Below are 16378 nucleotides of genomic sequence, written 5' to 3' on the forward strand. Positions count from 1 at the left end.
GTACTATCAGCAAGACTGAGAGGCTGAACCTATGATTCACTCTGTAAAGCATGATAATGATGTGGAAATGCCAGTGTTGGACTGGGGTGAACCAAGTCAGAAGTCATGTGGCACCAGGTGATAGACCAACGGGTTTATTTAAAATCACAAGCTTTTGGAGCTCTGTTCCTTCATCAGGTGAAGTTGAGTAGTTGGTGTGTGGAATGAACTGCTAGAGGAAGTGTTGGATATAGGTACAGTTATGATGTTTAAAAGACATTTGGATAAGAATGTGAATGGGTGTGGTTTGGCTGGATGTGGGCTAAATGTAGGCAAGTGAGACTAGTTTGGTTTGGGAACATAATTGGCATGGAGTATTTGGACCGAAGGGTCTGTTTCCATGCTGTAAGAATCTATGACTCTTTAACTGAGACATGCACACACAGGTATGCACGCACAGATGCATTCATGCACACATTGGCCATGACTCAGTTGGCAGTGTCCTCATCTCTAATCCAGTACATGTGGGTTTGAGCCTCAGCCCCAGGACATCAGCTTAAATTCTAGTTGTGATGGAATGCTGTTGTGTTTTGCAAGCTGTTAGAACGAGCCCTGGTCTAACCCCTCAGGAACACATGAAACACCGTGAAGCACAATTGCTTGACTGGGGTAATCTCCCTAACATGCTGGAAAGTATTTATCCCAATAATTCACATCCTGAAATCATTTGGTCATTGTAGCTATGTGTGGGAGCATGCTGTGTACAAATTGGTTGCTGCATTACAACAGTGCATACACTGGATGCTCACTGAGCTGAAGGTTCGATTTCAGACATTTCATCACCACACGAGGTAACATCATCAATGAACCTCCAAATGAAGCACAGCCCGCTCTTTATTTATACGTTTTCTTGGGTTGATGATGTCATTTCCTGTGGTGATGTCATTTCCTGTTCTTTTTCTCAAGGGATGGTAAATGGGATCTAAGTCAATGTTGATAGAGTTCTGGTTGGAATGCCAAGCTTCTAGAAATTCTCAAGCATGTCTCTGTTTGGCTTGTTCTAGGATGGATGTGCTATCCCAGTCAAAGTGGTGTCCTTCCTCATCTGTATGTGAGGATACTCGTGAGAGAGGGTCATGCGGCTAGTGAATACACTCTTACTTAATTGTCTAATATTGTAGGGTGCCATCTAACAAAGTTTTTGTAGGCAGCAGTCATTTAAAAAAAACTGGGGTGGAAAATAGAACCTTAATACCAAATTAATAGCCAATAGGGAACAGTGAGAGGGGCATAGAAGTAGAATAATCTTTCCATTCACATTCTATGGTCAGGGAATGCTCCAAGACAACTCTGATCATATTAGGGAGCAAAGCAGAACTGTGGAAAAGACATATCTGGAGGTTTTTGTAGTGATTATTACAGTGATAGCCACAGATGTCTGATAATAATCAGTCCAGACACAATGCTTTTAAACATTAGCACCATTTCCAAATGGATTGGAGATAATTCACTGGCTTCCCCCAGCATGTTGATCAAATTGATTTTCAGGATGAACATAAAAACTGAATGAAGGATGACAAGGAGCTCAATAAATTAATACCTGAAAAGCTGCAAACTGTTCTGTTCAGTAGCTTAGAGATCTTTTGATTTTATTTGTGATTTTTTTTTAAATCACGAAAGCCTGCAGCATGATAACCTGATCGCAGTGTGTGCAGGGCATTCAACTTTTCATGTTACAGTTACTGAGCTCTGTCCTAACCCTCGGATATTGTCCCTATCCAAATTATCATCCAGTGCCCTTTTGAATGTCTCAGTTGAACCTACCTCCACCCCTGTTTCCAGGCAGTGCATTCTGTACCGCACGGTGGCACAGTGGTTAGCATTGCTGCCTCACAGCGCCTGTAGACCCGGGTTCAATTCCCGACTCAGGCGACTGACTGTGTGGAGTTTGCACGTTCTCCCCGTGTCTGCGTGGGTTTCCTCCGGGTGCTCCGGTTTCCTCCCACAGTCCAAAGATGTGCGGGTCAGGTGAATTGGCCATGCTAAATTGCCCGTAGTGTTAGGTAAGGGATAAATGTAGGGGTATGGGTGGGTTGCGCTTCGGCGGGTCGGTGTGGACTTGTTGGGCCGAAGGGCCTGTTTCCACACTGTAAGTCTAATCTAAGTCTAATCTACTCCCTGTGTGTCAACATTTCTCACATCATCCTTGCTGATTTTGCACATCATTTTAGGTCAATGCCCTCTCGTTTTTGATCCTTTTACAAGCAGGAACAGTTTCTCCCTATCTAGCCCACTCAGGAGTTTGGAAATCTCTATTAGATCCCCTCTCAGCTGCCTTCTCTCCAAGGAGAACAGTCCCGACTTCTTCAACCTGTCCTGAAGTTTCTTATCCCTGGAACCATTCTTGTAAAGTGTTATTCAATCTCTCCAGTGTGTTCACATCCTTCCTATAATGTGGCATCCATTGCGACACACCAGCTGAGGTCAAACAAGTATTGTAACCTCGTCAGATCCTTTTGCACCTCTCCTTGTCTCAACCTTGTTTTTTTATTATATGGAGGTGGGGAGAATGTATTGGTTGGTTGTCTCAGTGGTTTGATAGATTGTAGTGGCCTCAGAGATATTTGTAGACCTCAAAATGCACATTGAGTTGTACTGAAGGGTCAGCCGTTCTCACCACCTCGTGAACAAAATGTGAGGGTTGGCAGGGAAATTGCTTGTGTAGAACCCATGTTAGCATGGCAATGAACTTGACTCTCGTCATTTTGACCTAAATTCTTATCTGTACGCTTGCAGGAGTATCGAAGGAGGGTGATGAAGACTCCCTGGAGGATCTGTCTGACATGAGTGAAGAGGATGATGAGGATGATGATGTATTATCTTCTGAAAGTGAATTAGAAGGTATGTATTATTTCCAATCGACCTGTTCAGAAATGTTATTACACACATCTGGTATACATGGGACTAGAATCCCGGCCTCCCCATTTAGGGGTAGGACACTACCTCTGCACCATAGAGGGCCTGACTTGAGTTGAGTCCAGTTCCAGTTTAGCTTCTCTGCTCATGTATTCTGTGGCGATAAAGGCAGGTATTCTTTGTGCCTTCTTGACCAGTCTATCTGTCCAGCTCCCTTCAGGGATCTGTAGATAAGGCCCCATTGTTACTCTGCAGCCAACCATTTATTGTGCATTTCCTTGCCCTGTTAGTCTTCCCCAAATGTATTACCTCATGGTTTGAATACATTGCATGGTATTAGTAGTAGCTAGTGACCTCCTGGACAGTGAAGGTCTCCAAGGAAAATATATTTTGAACAGTTCCAAGATGAAAAAAATAGTCCTTCTGACAGAATTGATGTGCAGAGAGGGTTGAATGAGTTTCTATTTCTTACTCTTACATAGGCATTCTCAAAATTGTCTCTCTTTTCTCTCTCTCTCTCTCTCTCTCTCTCTATCTCACCTCCTCACTCTCTCTCTCTCTCTCTCTTAATCACCCACACACATTTTCTCTCTCTCTCTCTCTCTCTGTGTCTCTCACCCACTCCGTCTCTCTGACCCACACTCACTCACTCACTCTCTCTCTCAGCCACTCTCTGTCTCTGACCCACACTCACTCACTCTCTCTCTCTCTCTCTCACCCCCACTCTCTCAAACACATTCATTCTCGTGCACTAATTGGCACACATTAACATTTCCTCTGTTTCTCTCTGTCTGTCACCCTCACTTGCAGCGCACGCATTCACTCTGACTCACTCACTGTCTCACTCATAGGCGTGAGCACACACACACACACACACCTAGACAGATGCACACACATTTTCTCTCTCTCACACATGCACATGCTCTCACATTCTCATTCTCTCAATTCCACAAGCTGCTGTGGTAAGATTTGAACCTGTCTCTCCAGAATATAAATCTTGTGCCTGGTCGCTACACCCACCTCCCCACTAAATCACTTGCAGCATTGAGTTGTGAAGTTACGCTGCCCTCCGTTACGGTGGGGATGTGATGTTAGCAGTAACAGTAAGGTCGGCACACTCCCTGAGGATCAGCTGTCTCACTCTGTTGATGGTTTAGCCTGAAGGTCACCAAACCTTGAGCGAGGGGTGTGGTTGAGAAGGAGAGTCCTTTACAGTGACCTCAGCCGGTACAGGAATTGAACCCATGCTGTTGGCATCACTCGGTGTTACAAACCAGCCATCCAGCCAGCCAAGCTAGCTGATGTCCAAAGTTAGCTGTAAAAGTTATCACCAGAATGGTGAGCTCATTGATCCTGAAATGAGGTAAGTCCCCCAATCAGGTTATCAAAGCACACTGCATTTTGGGGGTCAGAAGGAGGGAGGGGCTTGCATGTCCTCTGGTGTAACTCCAGCTTTGAACAGTTTCACAGTGTCCTGTGACTGGCAGCAGTGATGCGCAGCACCTCATGGAGCGACAGATCTGTTTGAAATGACTGAGCTCTGCGACTACGCCTGGCCTCTTGTGAGCGAGTGCCTTTAATTGGGAAGCCAATAATGTGGCAGCTCACTTTAAAGCAGGAATCTAGTTTTAAGCTGAACATCAATAGAAATAATAGCTTGGGAGAAAAAAATGATATGGTAAAGTCGTTAAGAGAGCTTTGCCCTAAGCTAATCCATGGGAAACGTTCCGCTAGAATTGTCGCTGAAGGAAGAGCAAAATTATCGACCTAATAAATTATGGTGACTGCTTGGACTTTTCCTTGAAATGTAACCAGTTTCCTTTCGCAGGGCTATCACAGTGATGATAAGCACCCGGTTTGCCAATTTTGCTGCAAAGATATCTTATTGATGGTTTTATCGTGGGCAAGTTGTCATTTAGCTGCTGTTTGACCTGGACTGACACAGTCTTCAGTCAGAGGATCTTGGTGAATTGAGCTCAGCGTTTCCCAGCTGCTGATTAACATGGTGCCTCACCCAGTAATTAATCTGGCTGATTCATTAAATGCTTCAGATTCAGTGGTGCTGCTGACGAATTGCCAATTAAATGTTGTGACCTATCTGGTCCCGTCAAATGTATGCCAGTGCAGGTTCAATAGGAAGACAATTACCAACTAAATGCTGGAGTAGAGCTTTGTACTGCTGCAGAATTAAATGTGAGGTGAAATGGTGGCAGATTGTGACAGAGGATGGACAAAGAGATCACGCCAGTAGCTCAGTGAAGGTACTGATCAATCACTGAGGCACAGAAACCATCAAGTCGTAAACTTGAGTTGGTGGATTCCAAATTTTGGGTAATCCAGCCCAATGTTCCACACTCCTCCAAAGGAGGGAGAATTCAGCTGGTTTTCCTGTTTTTTATCTCCATCTTGGTAATCCACAGCTGGGGAAGCTTGGTGTGTGGATAATGAGGCAGAGGCAGAATCTAGCTTAAAGGTATAATCACCACAATTGGTCTGAGGTAATGGGGGATTCCTTATAAGGTCTGGACAATCCGAAACCTTTTGTAACCTCTGTTGTGTGATGGGCCAAAAAAGAATTGGAATTCTTTCTGAATTGACAGCACTAGATACTAACCTGGTGTTTTATTCGGTAGTGGAGGTGGTGACCTGGTAGCTTTATCACTGGACTGTTAATCCAGAGACCCAGGTAATGTTCTGGAGACCTAGGTTCAAATCCCGCCGTGGCAGATGGTGGAATTTGAATTCAATCAAAAAAACTCCAGAATTAAGGTTAACAATGATGACTATGAGATCATTATCAATTGTTGGAAAAACCATTTGGGTCACTAATGTTCTTTAGGGAAGAAATCTGCTCTCTTTACCTTGTCTGGCCTACATGTGACTCCAGGCACATCAATGTGGTTGACACTTAATTGCCCTCTGGGCACTTATGGGTGGGCAATAAATGCCCACCCTCATCCTGTGAATCAATAAAGGAAAAAATAAGTATTGGTCAATATGGAATCTACATTAAAATTGGAGGGGCTGGGCTTCAATGTTGAATTTATGAGTAGGATCAGGATTGGATCATTTGGTCCCGTGAAACTTCTGCCATTTAATAAGATCTGATTGGAACCTCAAACCTCCATTCCTGCCCTTAGCCCCATAACGTTTCACTTCCCCTTGCTTACCAAGAATCCATCCACCTTATACAAAAATATTCAAAGTCTCTGCTCCCATTGCCTTTTGAAGAGGAGTTACACAGACTAACAATCCTGAGGGAGTAGACTTTTTTTTGACAAAGCCTTTAACTAGGAAGGTGAAGGTCATTTTATAAAGAGGGCATCAGTATTTTCATCCTCCTCTATCTCTGTGCGAGCTATGGAATTTATATCTGACTTGTGTGAAGTTGCATCAGTCCACGTGATCCTATAACTTTTTAATGACCTGTTTTCACATTGAATTTTGATGCAGATGATTCTCCACAAACCAGCAGCAAAGCTCCAAATAAGTTGTCACAAGCTGACCTGAAGGTCCTCACAGAAGGAGAGGAAGATGTTGTTGAAGATTTGGAGTTCTCTGATGAAGACTGAAGAGAGAGATGCGTGTGAATCCTGGCTGTGGTGGAAGTTCTACACTTGGTGTTATTCTCCCACTGTCTTGTTGGTAGCTATTGTTCAGACAAGCTGCCCTGGAGCATAGGACCCAATGTGCAAGGAATTCATTTATGTCAAACTTGAACAGTCATCGACAGACGGAGTGGTGAAAATGATCATCTGCCCAAACTATCTTCAACCACTGGTATTCCTTAACCTTTTATTTGCAAGTTTACAAGAGTTACATCAATAACAACCCAGTACAGAAATTGACCAAGTCTGTAGCCGCTGGAATTGTAATCCAGATGGTTACCACTGGATTAGGAACATGGACCCATAGGAAGTTTGATGACGAGACAGTGGCAAGTTGGGTAAAATCTGGACATATGGCCCTGATCCACAATTTCCAATCTTCTATCTGTGTAGTTTTATTTCAGCATTGTCAGACTGCATCTTGTGCTTTCTTACACTTGTCGTTTCCCAGCAGTTATTTTATTTTGAAATAAAAGCATTGATGAGGCTGTTTTGTATAACTTTAAAGAAATTTGAGTCATTATTTCTGGAGTGGTCTATGAGGACTTGTAATGAGTGCCTCCCTACCGGAGAGTGAAATCCATGATTATATAGCAGTGGAACTCTTGCAGTTGAGGTAAACAGACCAGCAGTTGGTTTTACGTTAAGGTTCAGTGTGCCTCTGTGTGGGGGGAGGGAGGGAATGTACAGGGGTTTTCAGCACCTTGTTGCCCTCCAGACACCCCAGCTGAAAGCTGCTTGGTATTGGTGCCCAGTGAGGGCAGCTCTGAGCTGTGACCTGGGGCCTCACCTGTCCAAGCTCCCAGTCTAGGCTCAGCCACAAAGGTTACCTACTGGAATGTGACTCTGGTGCAGAGGGACTCTGTCAAACCTGGCCCCAGCTGGGAGATAGAAAATGAAGGAAACAGAAACATGGGAAATAGGAGCAGGAGTAGGCTATTCGGCCCTTCAAGCCTGCTCCACCATTCAATCTGATCATGGCTGATCACCCAATTCAATCCCCTGGTCCCACTTCCTCCCCATACCCTTTGATCCCTTTCAGTCCTGAGAACTATGTCTTAGTCCTTTTAAAAAACATTTGGTGTTTTGGCCTGTATTGCTTTCTGCGGCAGACAATTCCACAGGCTTCACCTCTCTCTGGGTGAAGAAATGTCTCCTCATCTCAATCCTGAATGGCCTATCCTGTATCCTTAGACTGTGACCCCTGCTTCTGGACTTTCCAGACATCAAGATCATCCTTCCTGCATTTACCCTGTCAGGGCGGCATGGTGGCTTAGTGGTTAGCACTGCTGCCTCACAGCACCAGAGTCCCAGGTTCGATTCCAGCCTCAGGTGACTGTCTGTACGGAGTTTGCACATTCTCCCTGTGTCTGCGTGGGCTTCTCCAGGTGCTCTGGTTTCCTCCCACAGTCACAAAGATGTTCCGGTTAGGTAAATTGGCCATGTTAAATTTCCCATAGTGTTAAGTGCATTAGTCAGAGAGAAATGGTCTGAGTGGGTTACTCTTCGGAGGATCGGTATGGACTGGTTGGGCCAAAGGGCCTGTTTCCACGCTGTAGGGAATCTCATCTAATCTTGTCCTGTTAGAATTTTATAGGTTTCTATGAGATCCCCACTTGTTCTTCTAAATCACTGTGCCTTCCTCCTTTGAATGTTTTCATTTTCTCATCAGCTGAGGATTAAAGAGGCCATCATTGTGAAATCAGTAGTAATTTAATGTTAAAGAGAGAGTGAATTTATTTCTCCTGTCTGCAGGAAGAGGGGCCTAACCTTAAACTTACTGCCTCACCATTCAGGCAAGAAGTCACAAAGCCCGTTCCTCAGACCTTCGAAGACTGGAGGAAATGTGGAGCTCTCTTCCCCCAAAAAGCAATGAGTGCTCAGGATCAGATGAGACGGTAGGTTTTTGGGAGTTAAATGTGTCGAGACAATGGCAGGTAAATAAGGTTGAGGTACAAATCAACCACTTTCTAACTAAGTAGTGGGACAGGCTGAAGAGACTGAATAATCTCCCCCGTTGTTGTAAATTCAAAAATGGTCATCTGGCTTGGAATATTGACTGGTTATGTCTTGAGGTGGCCGAATTATATTTGATGCCCACTTTAACCATGTCGGGATGTTAATTCAGTTACTTCATCCTGCTGGGGCCAAGAACTGCTGAAATATTTCAGTAACATGTAGAGGACTGACAGTGGGGTAATCGCACTGCCCTTCAGTGGACACAGTCCTGGGAATGACCGGATCTTCATACCGAGTGACAATGGGAACTCCACAGTCAAAATACAACTGGCCAATTCACCGGGACTGAAATGCACTGGTAATTAATGCAAGCTTGATGTTTGTTTTTTGGACAAAATAATGACTATTCACCAACCAGCAGATAGAATCATAGAATTCCTGCAGTGTGGAAGCAGGCCATTTAGCCCGTAGAGTCCAAACCGACCCTTCAGAAGAGCAGACCAGCCAGACCCAATCCCCTACACTATGACTGCAACCCTGCATTTCCCATGGCCAAACCACCTAGCCTGTACATCCCTGGATACTAATTTGCTATGAAGGGCTTTTGCCCAAAACGTCGATTTTCCTGCTCCTCGGATGCTGCCTGACCTGCTGTGCTTTTCCAACACCACTCTAATCTCTAATAGTTTGGTATGGCTTATCCACCCAGCCTAATCTGGGTGGAATGCTCTTTGGAGGGTTGGTGCAGATTTGATGGGCTGAATGGCCCCTTTCTGCACTGTCAGGCTTCCATGATTCTAGAGGGGTAATACCTTTGAGATTATACTGTTGTTTTCCCTCTTGGGATCTATGTTTTGCTTTATAATGAGATCTGTAAAGAACAAGAATATAAACTATTTGATGCGTAAACTATTAGTAAACAAAAGAGCGCAAGTTTATATTAGTTAAGAATACATTTAAGGCTAGAAACCAGCTCTGCTCCAAAGGGGCTAAATATTTGGAATAAGTAACTGGGTCAGTTAAAGGAAGAGCTTGCATATGAAGCAGGCAAATTTCCTGAGCTGTTGCTTTTGATGCTATGGAGTTGTGTAGGACTCCCTTCTGTGGCTAAAAGAGCCTGGCTTCAGATTTCCCTTCTCCTTATGGAGATGGCTGCACCAACACTTTGCCTCCAGGGCTCCCACAGAGACTGCAGTTTCCGGGCTCGGAGTTGAGTTGTACTAACTGAGCAAACCTGGCACCGCGGCTCATTGAATCGACACGGTTGAGAGAGTGTCAGGATTTGTTCGCTTACCTGTTGAATTCTAAACTCCGAAAAGTTGGTCGCTAAGTGAGGTGGTGATTTCAGTGGCCATTTCTCCTTGACTGACCCTTCCATCTTTGCCTGGACACTCAATAAAGATGGGCGTTCATTTGGGAGGTCAAGGATTTGCATTATGGTAGTGTGCACACAAACGTACACAAAAATACGCACATTCTCCTACTCACTCTCACAGGTACACGCTCTGAGAAGCAGGCCAAGTCATTGAGTGCATTGAAGACAGAGATAGGTAGGTTCTTGATAGTGAGGGGATTGAGTTACAGGGAGAAGGCAGGAGAATGGAGTTGAGAAACATATCAATCATAATTGAATAACAGAGCAGCTGTGATGGGTTGGATGGTTTAATTTTGCTCCTATATCGTGTCTTAAGTGCACACTATCTCTCACTCACACAAGCACCCACAATTCTCTCTCTCTCTCTCACACACACACACACATTCTGTCTGTCTCACACTCACATATATATTCTCACTCATTCTCTCTCACATCCACATTCTCGCTCACATTCTCACGCTCTCACACACATTATCTCTCACATTTACACACACACACATTCTCACACTCATTCTTTCACACTCACATTCTCACATTTACATACACATTCTCTCTCTCACACACACAGAGAGGCTCTGTTGCTGGTTATTTCTGTATCACTTCAACATGTCCATTTCCTCCTGAAGGGTGCTGCTTGTCTGAAGAACGGGAGCACGGCCAGTAAGGACCATGTCAATCCTGAGGCCTCTCAGATGCTCCGATTCTAGTGAACCTGCTGTCTTTGTGAAAGGTAAACGGCAAGGCTGCTTTTCCTTTGAATATTGTTAGAAATCACGAATAGCAATGTGACAGTGGGTAAAAACCTGATCGAGTGAGGTTCAGTGGTTTTAATTGTGCAATTATATGCCCTGGGAAGGTTTTGATTTGAACAATTTGACTTCACTGATTAACTGTGAACCAAATGTACCTGAAAGCCCTGACCCACCCCAGTGGTGATTTCTATTGTGTAAATTATGCTTCATTTAGACCATAAGACATAGGAGCAGAGATTAGGCCATTCAGCCCATCGAGTCTGCTCTGCCATTCACTCATGGCTGAAAAGTTTCTCAACCCCATTCTTCCGCTTTCTCCCCGCAACCCATGATCCCCCTGATACTCAAGAACCTATCTATCTCTGTCTTAAATATACTCAATGACCTGGCCTCCACAGCCTTCTGTGGCAGTGAATTCCCTAGATTTTCCACTCTCTGGCTGGAGAAGTTTCTCCTTACGTCTGTTCTAAAAGGTTCTCCCTTTACTCTAAGGCTGTGCCCTCAGGTCCTAGTCTCCTAGCAACTTGTCTGAAGTTGGTTCTGTTCCCCTGCTCCCCAGCCAATATGGGACGTTGGTTTTGTCTTCACAAAAAGTTTGTTACGCCCTTTAGGACACAGTTGGATTTGACATTAGGGTCTGAATATTCATCTGGAATCTTTCCTCACACCCTGATGTCAACAGCAGATACTAAGCCTCAGAAGCCATTCTCTGTGTGTCTAAGGTAGACGGTTAGATACCTCCATCAAAACATGTGGTGCTGGAAAAGCACAATCAGGCAGCATCTGATGAAGAATTCATTAGGAATTCCTGATGAAGAGCTTACGCTCAAAACGTCAACTCTCCTGCCCCTCGGATGCTGCGCGTCTCCAGCACCACACTGTTTGACTCTGATCTCCAGCATCTGTAGTCCTCACTTTCTCCCGGTTAGATACCTCAACTGGGCCTGACTTTGAACAAGTTTACAGGGCGAAGGGAGAGCACAGCTGACAGGAACCCCCCCCCCAAATTCCCACTCAATGCCAGCGTTACGATTGGAACTTTCTTCCCACATTTATTTGTATTCACCACAAACGACCCATCTTCCATAAAGCAGGCACTCCCTACCCCTCAATCCCAAGCGTCGTGCCTTTACTGTGTGCTGTCTGAATCATAAAACGCTAAGAAGTCTATATAGATATATCCATTTAGGTCCAAAATTCTAGTCAGGTCCTGCCTCGAACTGGCATGAATTACCTGCCAGGTCAGCAGACGGTGGTTGGATCCCTTTCAGTTGGGTTTCCATCCTGCCATTCATTGGGGGTGGTGAGGAGGGCAACATCTGGAACCAACCCATCCCCCTTGTTGAGGCCTACATCAGGTTCTGCCCCTAACACCTTCCCTGGGCCTCTGAAATCTGAGAGCAAAGACAGAGATGAAGAGCAACTTCTTATCTGTGGAGGGAGTGAATCTCGAATTCTTTACCACAGACAGCTGTAGACGCTGGGTTATTATATTCAGGGCTGCGACAGAGGTTTAATTAGCAAGGGAATGAAAGGTTATGGGAAAAAGACAGGAAAGTGGAGTTGAGGTTTATCGATGGCTCAATGGCCTACTTCAGCCCCTACATCTTGTAGTGAAGAGACCTCAGTGCTGTTATGGGCTGGGTCTTGTTCTGCTGTGAGCAGACCAAATATTTTCATTTGGGGGCCTGGCTGAGTCTGCCTACCATTTTTTCAAATTGGATGCCATCGAGATGTACAGCACAGAAACAGATGCTTTCATGTAACTCATCCATTTTGACCATATGCATGGATGGATATCTGGCCTATCTCTGGCATGTCCTGAAATTCAGCACAGTTTCTGCATTCTGGACATCAGGATAGGCAACAACAAGAATTTTTATTTGTATTTATTCATGGTAATGAGGGCATTGCTGGCTGAGCCAACATTTATTGCCCATCCCTAACAGCCCAGACAGCAGTTATGAGTCAACCACATTGTGGAGTCACATTTAGGCCAGACCAGGTAGGGATGGCAGATTCCTTTCCCTAAAGGGCATTAGTGAACCAGATGAGGTTTCTTTTCCAATAAATGGATTTACAATCATCATTAGACTCTTAATTCTAGATTTGTATTGAATTCAGATTTCACCCTCTGCCGTGGCAGGATTCAAACCTTCACCCTCCAGACCTAACCTAGATCTCTGGAATAACAGATTTGAAAAGTCTGGTGCTGGAAAAGCACAGCTGGCCAGGTAGCATCCAAGGAGCAGGAGAGTTGACCTTTCAGATATAAGCCCTTCAGGAGGAATTCCTGACAAAGGGCTTATTGCTCGAAAAGTCACCTCTCCTGCTCCTTGGCTGCTGTCTGATGAACTGTGCTTTTCCAGTGCCCCATTTTTTGACTCTGACTCTCCAGCATCTGCAGTCCTCACTTTCTCCCACTCTCTGGAATAATAAGTCGAGCGATAATATCACTAGTCCATTGCCTCCCCATTGGAACAGATTCATTGGAATTTCAAGCTCCAGATATTTTCATGTATTTGTGGGATGTTCCCAATCACACTTAAATATTGAGGAGGGACATCTGCTGAAACACCAATTCAAATACATCAGCTTGCACAGTTTGTCTGACTTTGGGACAAAGCACGTGACAGTGCTTGTTAGCATGGGACCTAGCGCTGGAGTCTCGCTGCTGCTCCTACACACTATCCCACTCAGCTGAGAAACTTTGTTGAATTGTGGAAGACAAACTTTGAAATCCTGGCACCCAGATTCCAACTTCAGTAGGCACAGGGAGAAAATCGCAGACAATACACTCCTATTTCCCGCATCGCTGCACTGCAGCCTGTGTGGATGGAGGTCATCGAAGATAGCCTGTTGTCAATGAAAAATGAGGTATGAACTTTCTGTCACAAGCTATAGATCTTATATGACGAGAGTTGGCGATGGGTTTGCATTTCTCAGTTATTTTCATTCAGCGAGGATCGAGTTATTTTAAATGAGCTGAGGGGAGTTTGTGGTCCCAAAGAAATGGTCCCAGGAAAGGGGAAAGCAGGAAGAGAGAGAGAAACATGAAAACAACCATGGCTTTCCAACAAAACAAAAAGCTCCATATTCCAACAAAACACTGAATTGTACCATTTTTTTGGGGGGGCTTTATTTCACGAAAAGTGAAAGACAAGGAGGAAAGCAAATTAACAAATCGGCTAAAATTATTTTACAAATCACCATATCCTCATTGTTTACAACTGCAAAACATTAAATGATCGTTTGACGCAGTGTGGCCAAAACCAGCTAAAGGAACAACAATTTTTTGATTTTTTTTTAATTATTCTTATACCACCCTTTTAGGGATGTATATTACCATATATATAGTGCTAAACATAGTCGACCTACCAACAGAATTTCCATAAATAACATAAATGTTCATTATGTTGATTGCTTTAAAGCAGCAATGAAGGTTTGATTAGCATGAAAAAGGATGAGAAACTTTCCCCTAGCAGTTTTTACATTTCTTTTTCCCTATTCCCACCCAGCCCAAAGATTTCAAAAACGTGCAACTACACAACAACAAAAAAAAACAAAATAAGTACCAAAATCATTTTTGTAACTAGTTTTGCTCATACAACTTGCTGTCCAGGTAATGAATAGCTATTATCTTGAACTGGTCATTTTAAAAACCACCTTCTAAACTCTTGATACCTGCGTAGTTGTGGTCCTGTCAGATTTGTTTAAGTGTGCGAGAGTAGTGATTAAACCTCTACAGTGAGGCACTTTTAAATTGTGTCTGCAGACAAAAAAGAACATTGTACCATGTATTGTAAACACAGACCAACAACCCATTATCTTTGGTTTAGTACCTGACAAATGCATAGACACTAGCATTACATTAGCTCCTTGTCAAAATGAGTGCTTATGAATTTTTTTTTACATTAAATGTTTAATCCCAGGTCTGTGATAGAAATTTTTTTTTGGTACAAGTGCACAGTTCTGTTTATTTTTATCGCCCCCTCCCCCTCAGTTGCAAGCAACAAACAAGGTGGGCGGGGGCAGGTTGGTGGTGGGGAGGGGGGATGTTTCTGGCTCAATATCTTTCAGTTTGAAGCAGAAACTGAGTCTGGTCTTTTCTCCCCCAGTCGGTGTGCTGAGACAATCCTCCGTTCAACCAACATTCTGTCTCTTTTATATTCTTCCTCCGTCAATTTATAGGTTTTGTTTTCTGCAACGTTTCGATAGCTTTCCAGGATAAACTGTAGTCTTGAAGAGAAAAGGGGGAAAAAAGGGAATGTGCGTGACTGTCTTTCTTTTTGCCAAAAAGTGTTTAAGAAAGCCGCAGTGTTGTATTTTCCTTCCAAAAGAAAAAAGAGGGAATGCAGTCAACCGATGAAGTTGGCAATCCTATAAATACTTTGGTTTCAAACAACAGCAACTTGACTTTCTTTCTGAAGTGAAGGTCCCACTCACGACTGTGGTTTGGTGAGATCCCCGATTCCCATCACTGAGGCGCTGCCGTTTTCTTGCTTCGGGGAGACGCGGCTGACTTGGAGGCCACAGTACGGCGAGGCGACACTGCCAGTGGACGACGGGCGATTCTCGGCGGGGGCAAGGTCTCTCTCGGGTGGCCGCAGTGCAGCAGGAGGAAGTGGCAGTGCCAGTGGGAAACTGGCCATGTACAACACTCGCCCAATCCTTTTGGCCACCTGTGGGAGCGAGGGAGAGAGAGGGAAAAATCCACATTACCATCTGCAGCAGTACTTCAAGACCAGAGTGACGGAAAGAGTGAGCATTTCATACTCGTAAGAACAACATGAAGCCATTCAGCCCTTTGAGATTGTTCTGTTCAACTGGATCATGGTTGATCAGTGGCTTGATTCCCCTGACCCGCCTTGTTTCTGTATCCCTTGGAATATTTGCCCAAGAAACATCTGTTGGCTTCGGATATGGGTAACAACAGAAGTCTTAAAAGTTTTTATATTTGTTCATGGGATGTGGCTGTCACTGGCTAGGCCAGCATTTATTGTCTATAGCGTCACAGAATAGTGGTGTGGAAGCAGGCCATTCAGCCCATCAAGTCCACACAGACCCTCCAAACAGCATCCTACCCAGATCCACACCATCCTTGTAACCCTGCATTTCCCATAGCCAATCCACCCCAACCTGCACATCTTTGGACTGTGGGAGGAAACCCATGTAGACACAGGGAGAATGTGCAAACTCCACACAGACAGTCATCTGAGACTGGGATTGAACCTAAATCCCTGGCACTGAGAGGCAGCAGTGCTAACCGCTATGTCACCGTGCTGACCGCATTGCTTTGGGTCTGGAGTCACATGTAGATCAGACCGGGCAAGGATAACAGATTTACACTGTCCTGAACTGGGAGTGCAAAGGCAATGGCAGTTCCTCAATGGTATCTGCTCCATCCTCATGGGAAATATATTTCCATGTCAGAAGGCAGCAGGTTGAAGCTGAGCTAAGTCAGTCAGTGAGCTTATTCTACGACCAAACAACCTCTGGGCGCAAGCTTCAGTTCTGCTTCTTGCATGGTCCAACAACTTGATTAACTCTCTCAAATCTTGAGCTTGGGTATAAGGTCCTCTCTGAGTAGCAGATCGAGAATTTCCCTGTTCCAGCAAAGTTTTGTTCCAAGAGGACAGAGAGCATGATATTGCTACCACAAAGGAGTCTCTGTCCAAACTATAAAACCCTTCTTCCTTCACTGCAAAGGAGATGGATTATAAAAATAGGAAGATGCTGTAATACTGTGTAAGCCACAGCTATTATCTTGAACTGGTCATTTTAAAAAC

General features: G+C 44.4%; 2 protein-coding genes across 9 annotated transcripts in view; one reads left to right on the forward strand and one right to left on the reverse strand.

The window, feature by feature from the left end:
* noc2l (NOC2-like nucleolar associated transcriptional repressor) overlaps nt 1–6986 on the forward strand; it is a 198610-nt gene extending 191624 nt beyond the window's left edge. Inside the window, exons 18-19 of the mRNA XM_060851925.1 lie at nt 2776–2880; nt 6349–6986. Coding sequence (XP_060707908.1) covers nt 2776–2880; nt 6349–6467 — 224 coding nt within the window. The 3' untranslated portion in view covers nt 6468–6986. The remainder of the gene's footprint in view (nt 1–2775; nt 2881–6348) is intronic.
* Nucleotides 6987–13725: 6739 nt separating this feature from the next.
* samd11 (sterile alpha motif domain containing 11) overlaps nt 13726–16378 on the reverse strand; it is a 321180-nt gene continuing 318527 nt past the window's right edge. For all 8 annotated transcript variants that reach the window (XM_060852148.1, XM_060852146.1, XM_060852147.1 and 5 more), the window contains one exon: nt 13726–15271. In XM_060852148.1, the coding sequence (XP_060708131.1) occupies nt 15032–15271 (240 nt within the window). In that variant the 3' untranslated portion in view covers nt 13726–15031. The remainder of the gene's footprint in view (nt 15272–16378) is intronic.

The sequence above is a fragment of the Hemiscyllium ocellatum genome, chromosome 37 (genome assembly GCF_020745735.1).
Source record: "Hemiscyllium ocellatum isolate sHemOce1 chromosome 37, sHemOce1.pat.X.cur, whole genome shotgun sequence".
Taxonomy (NCBI): domain Eukaryota; kingdom Metazoa; phylum Chordata; class Chondrichthyes; order Orectolobiformes; family Hemiscylliidae; genus Hemiscyllium; species Hemiscyllium ocellatum.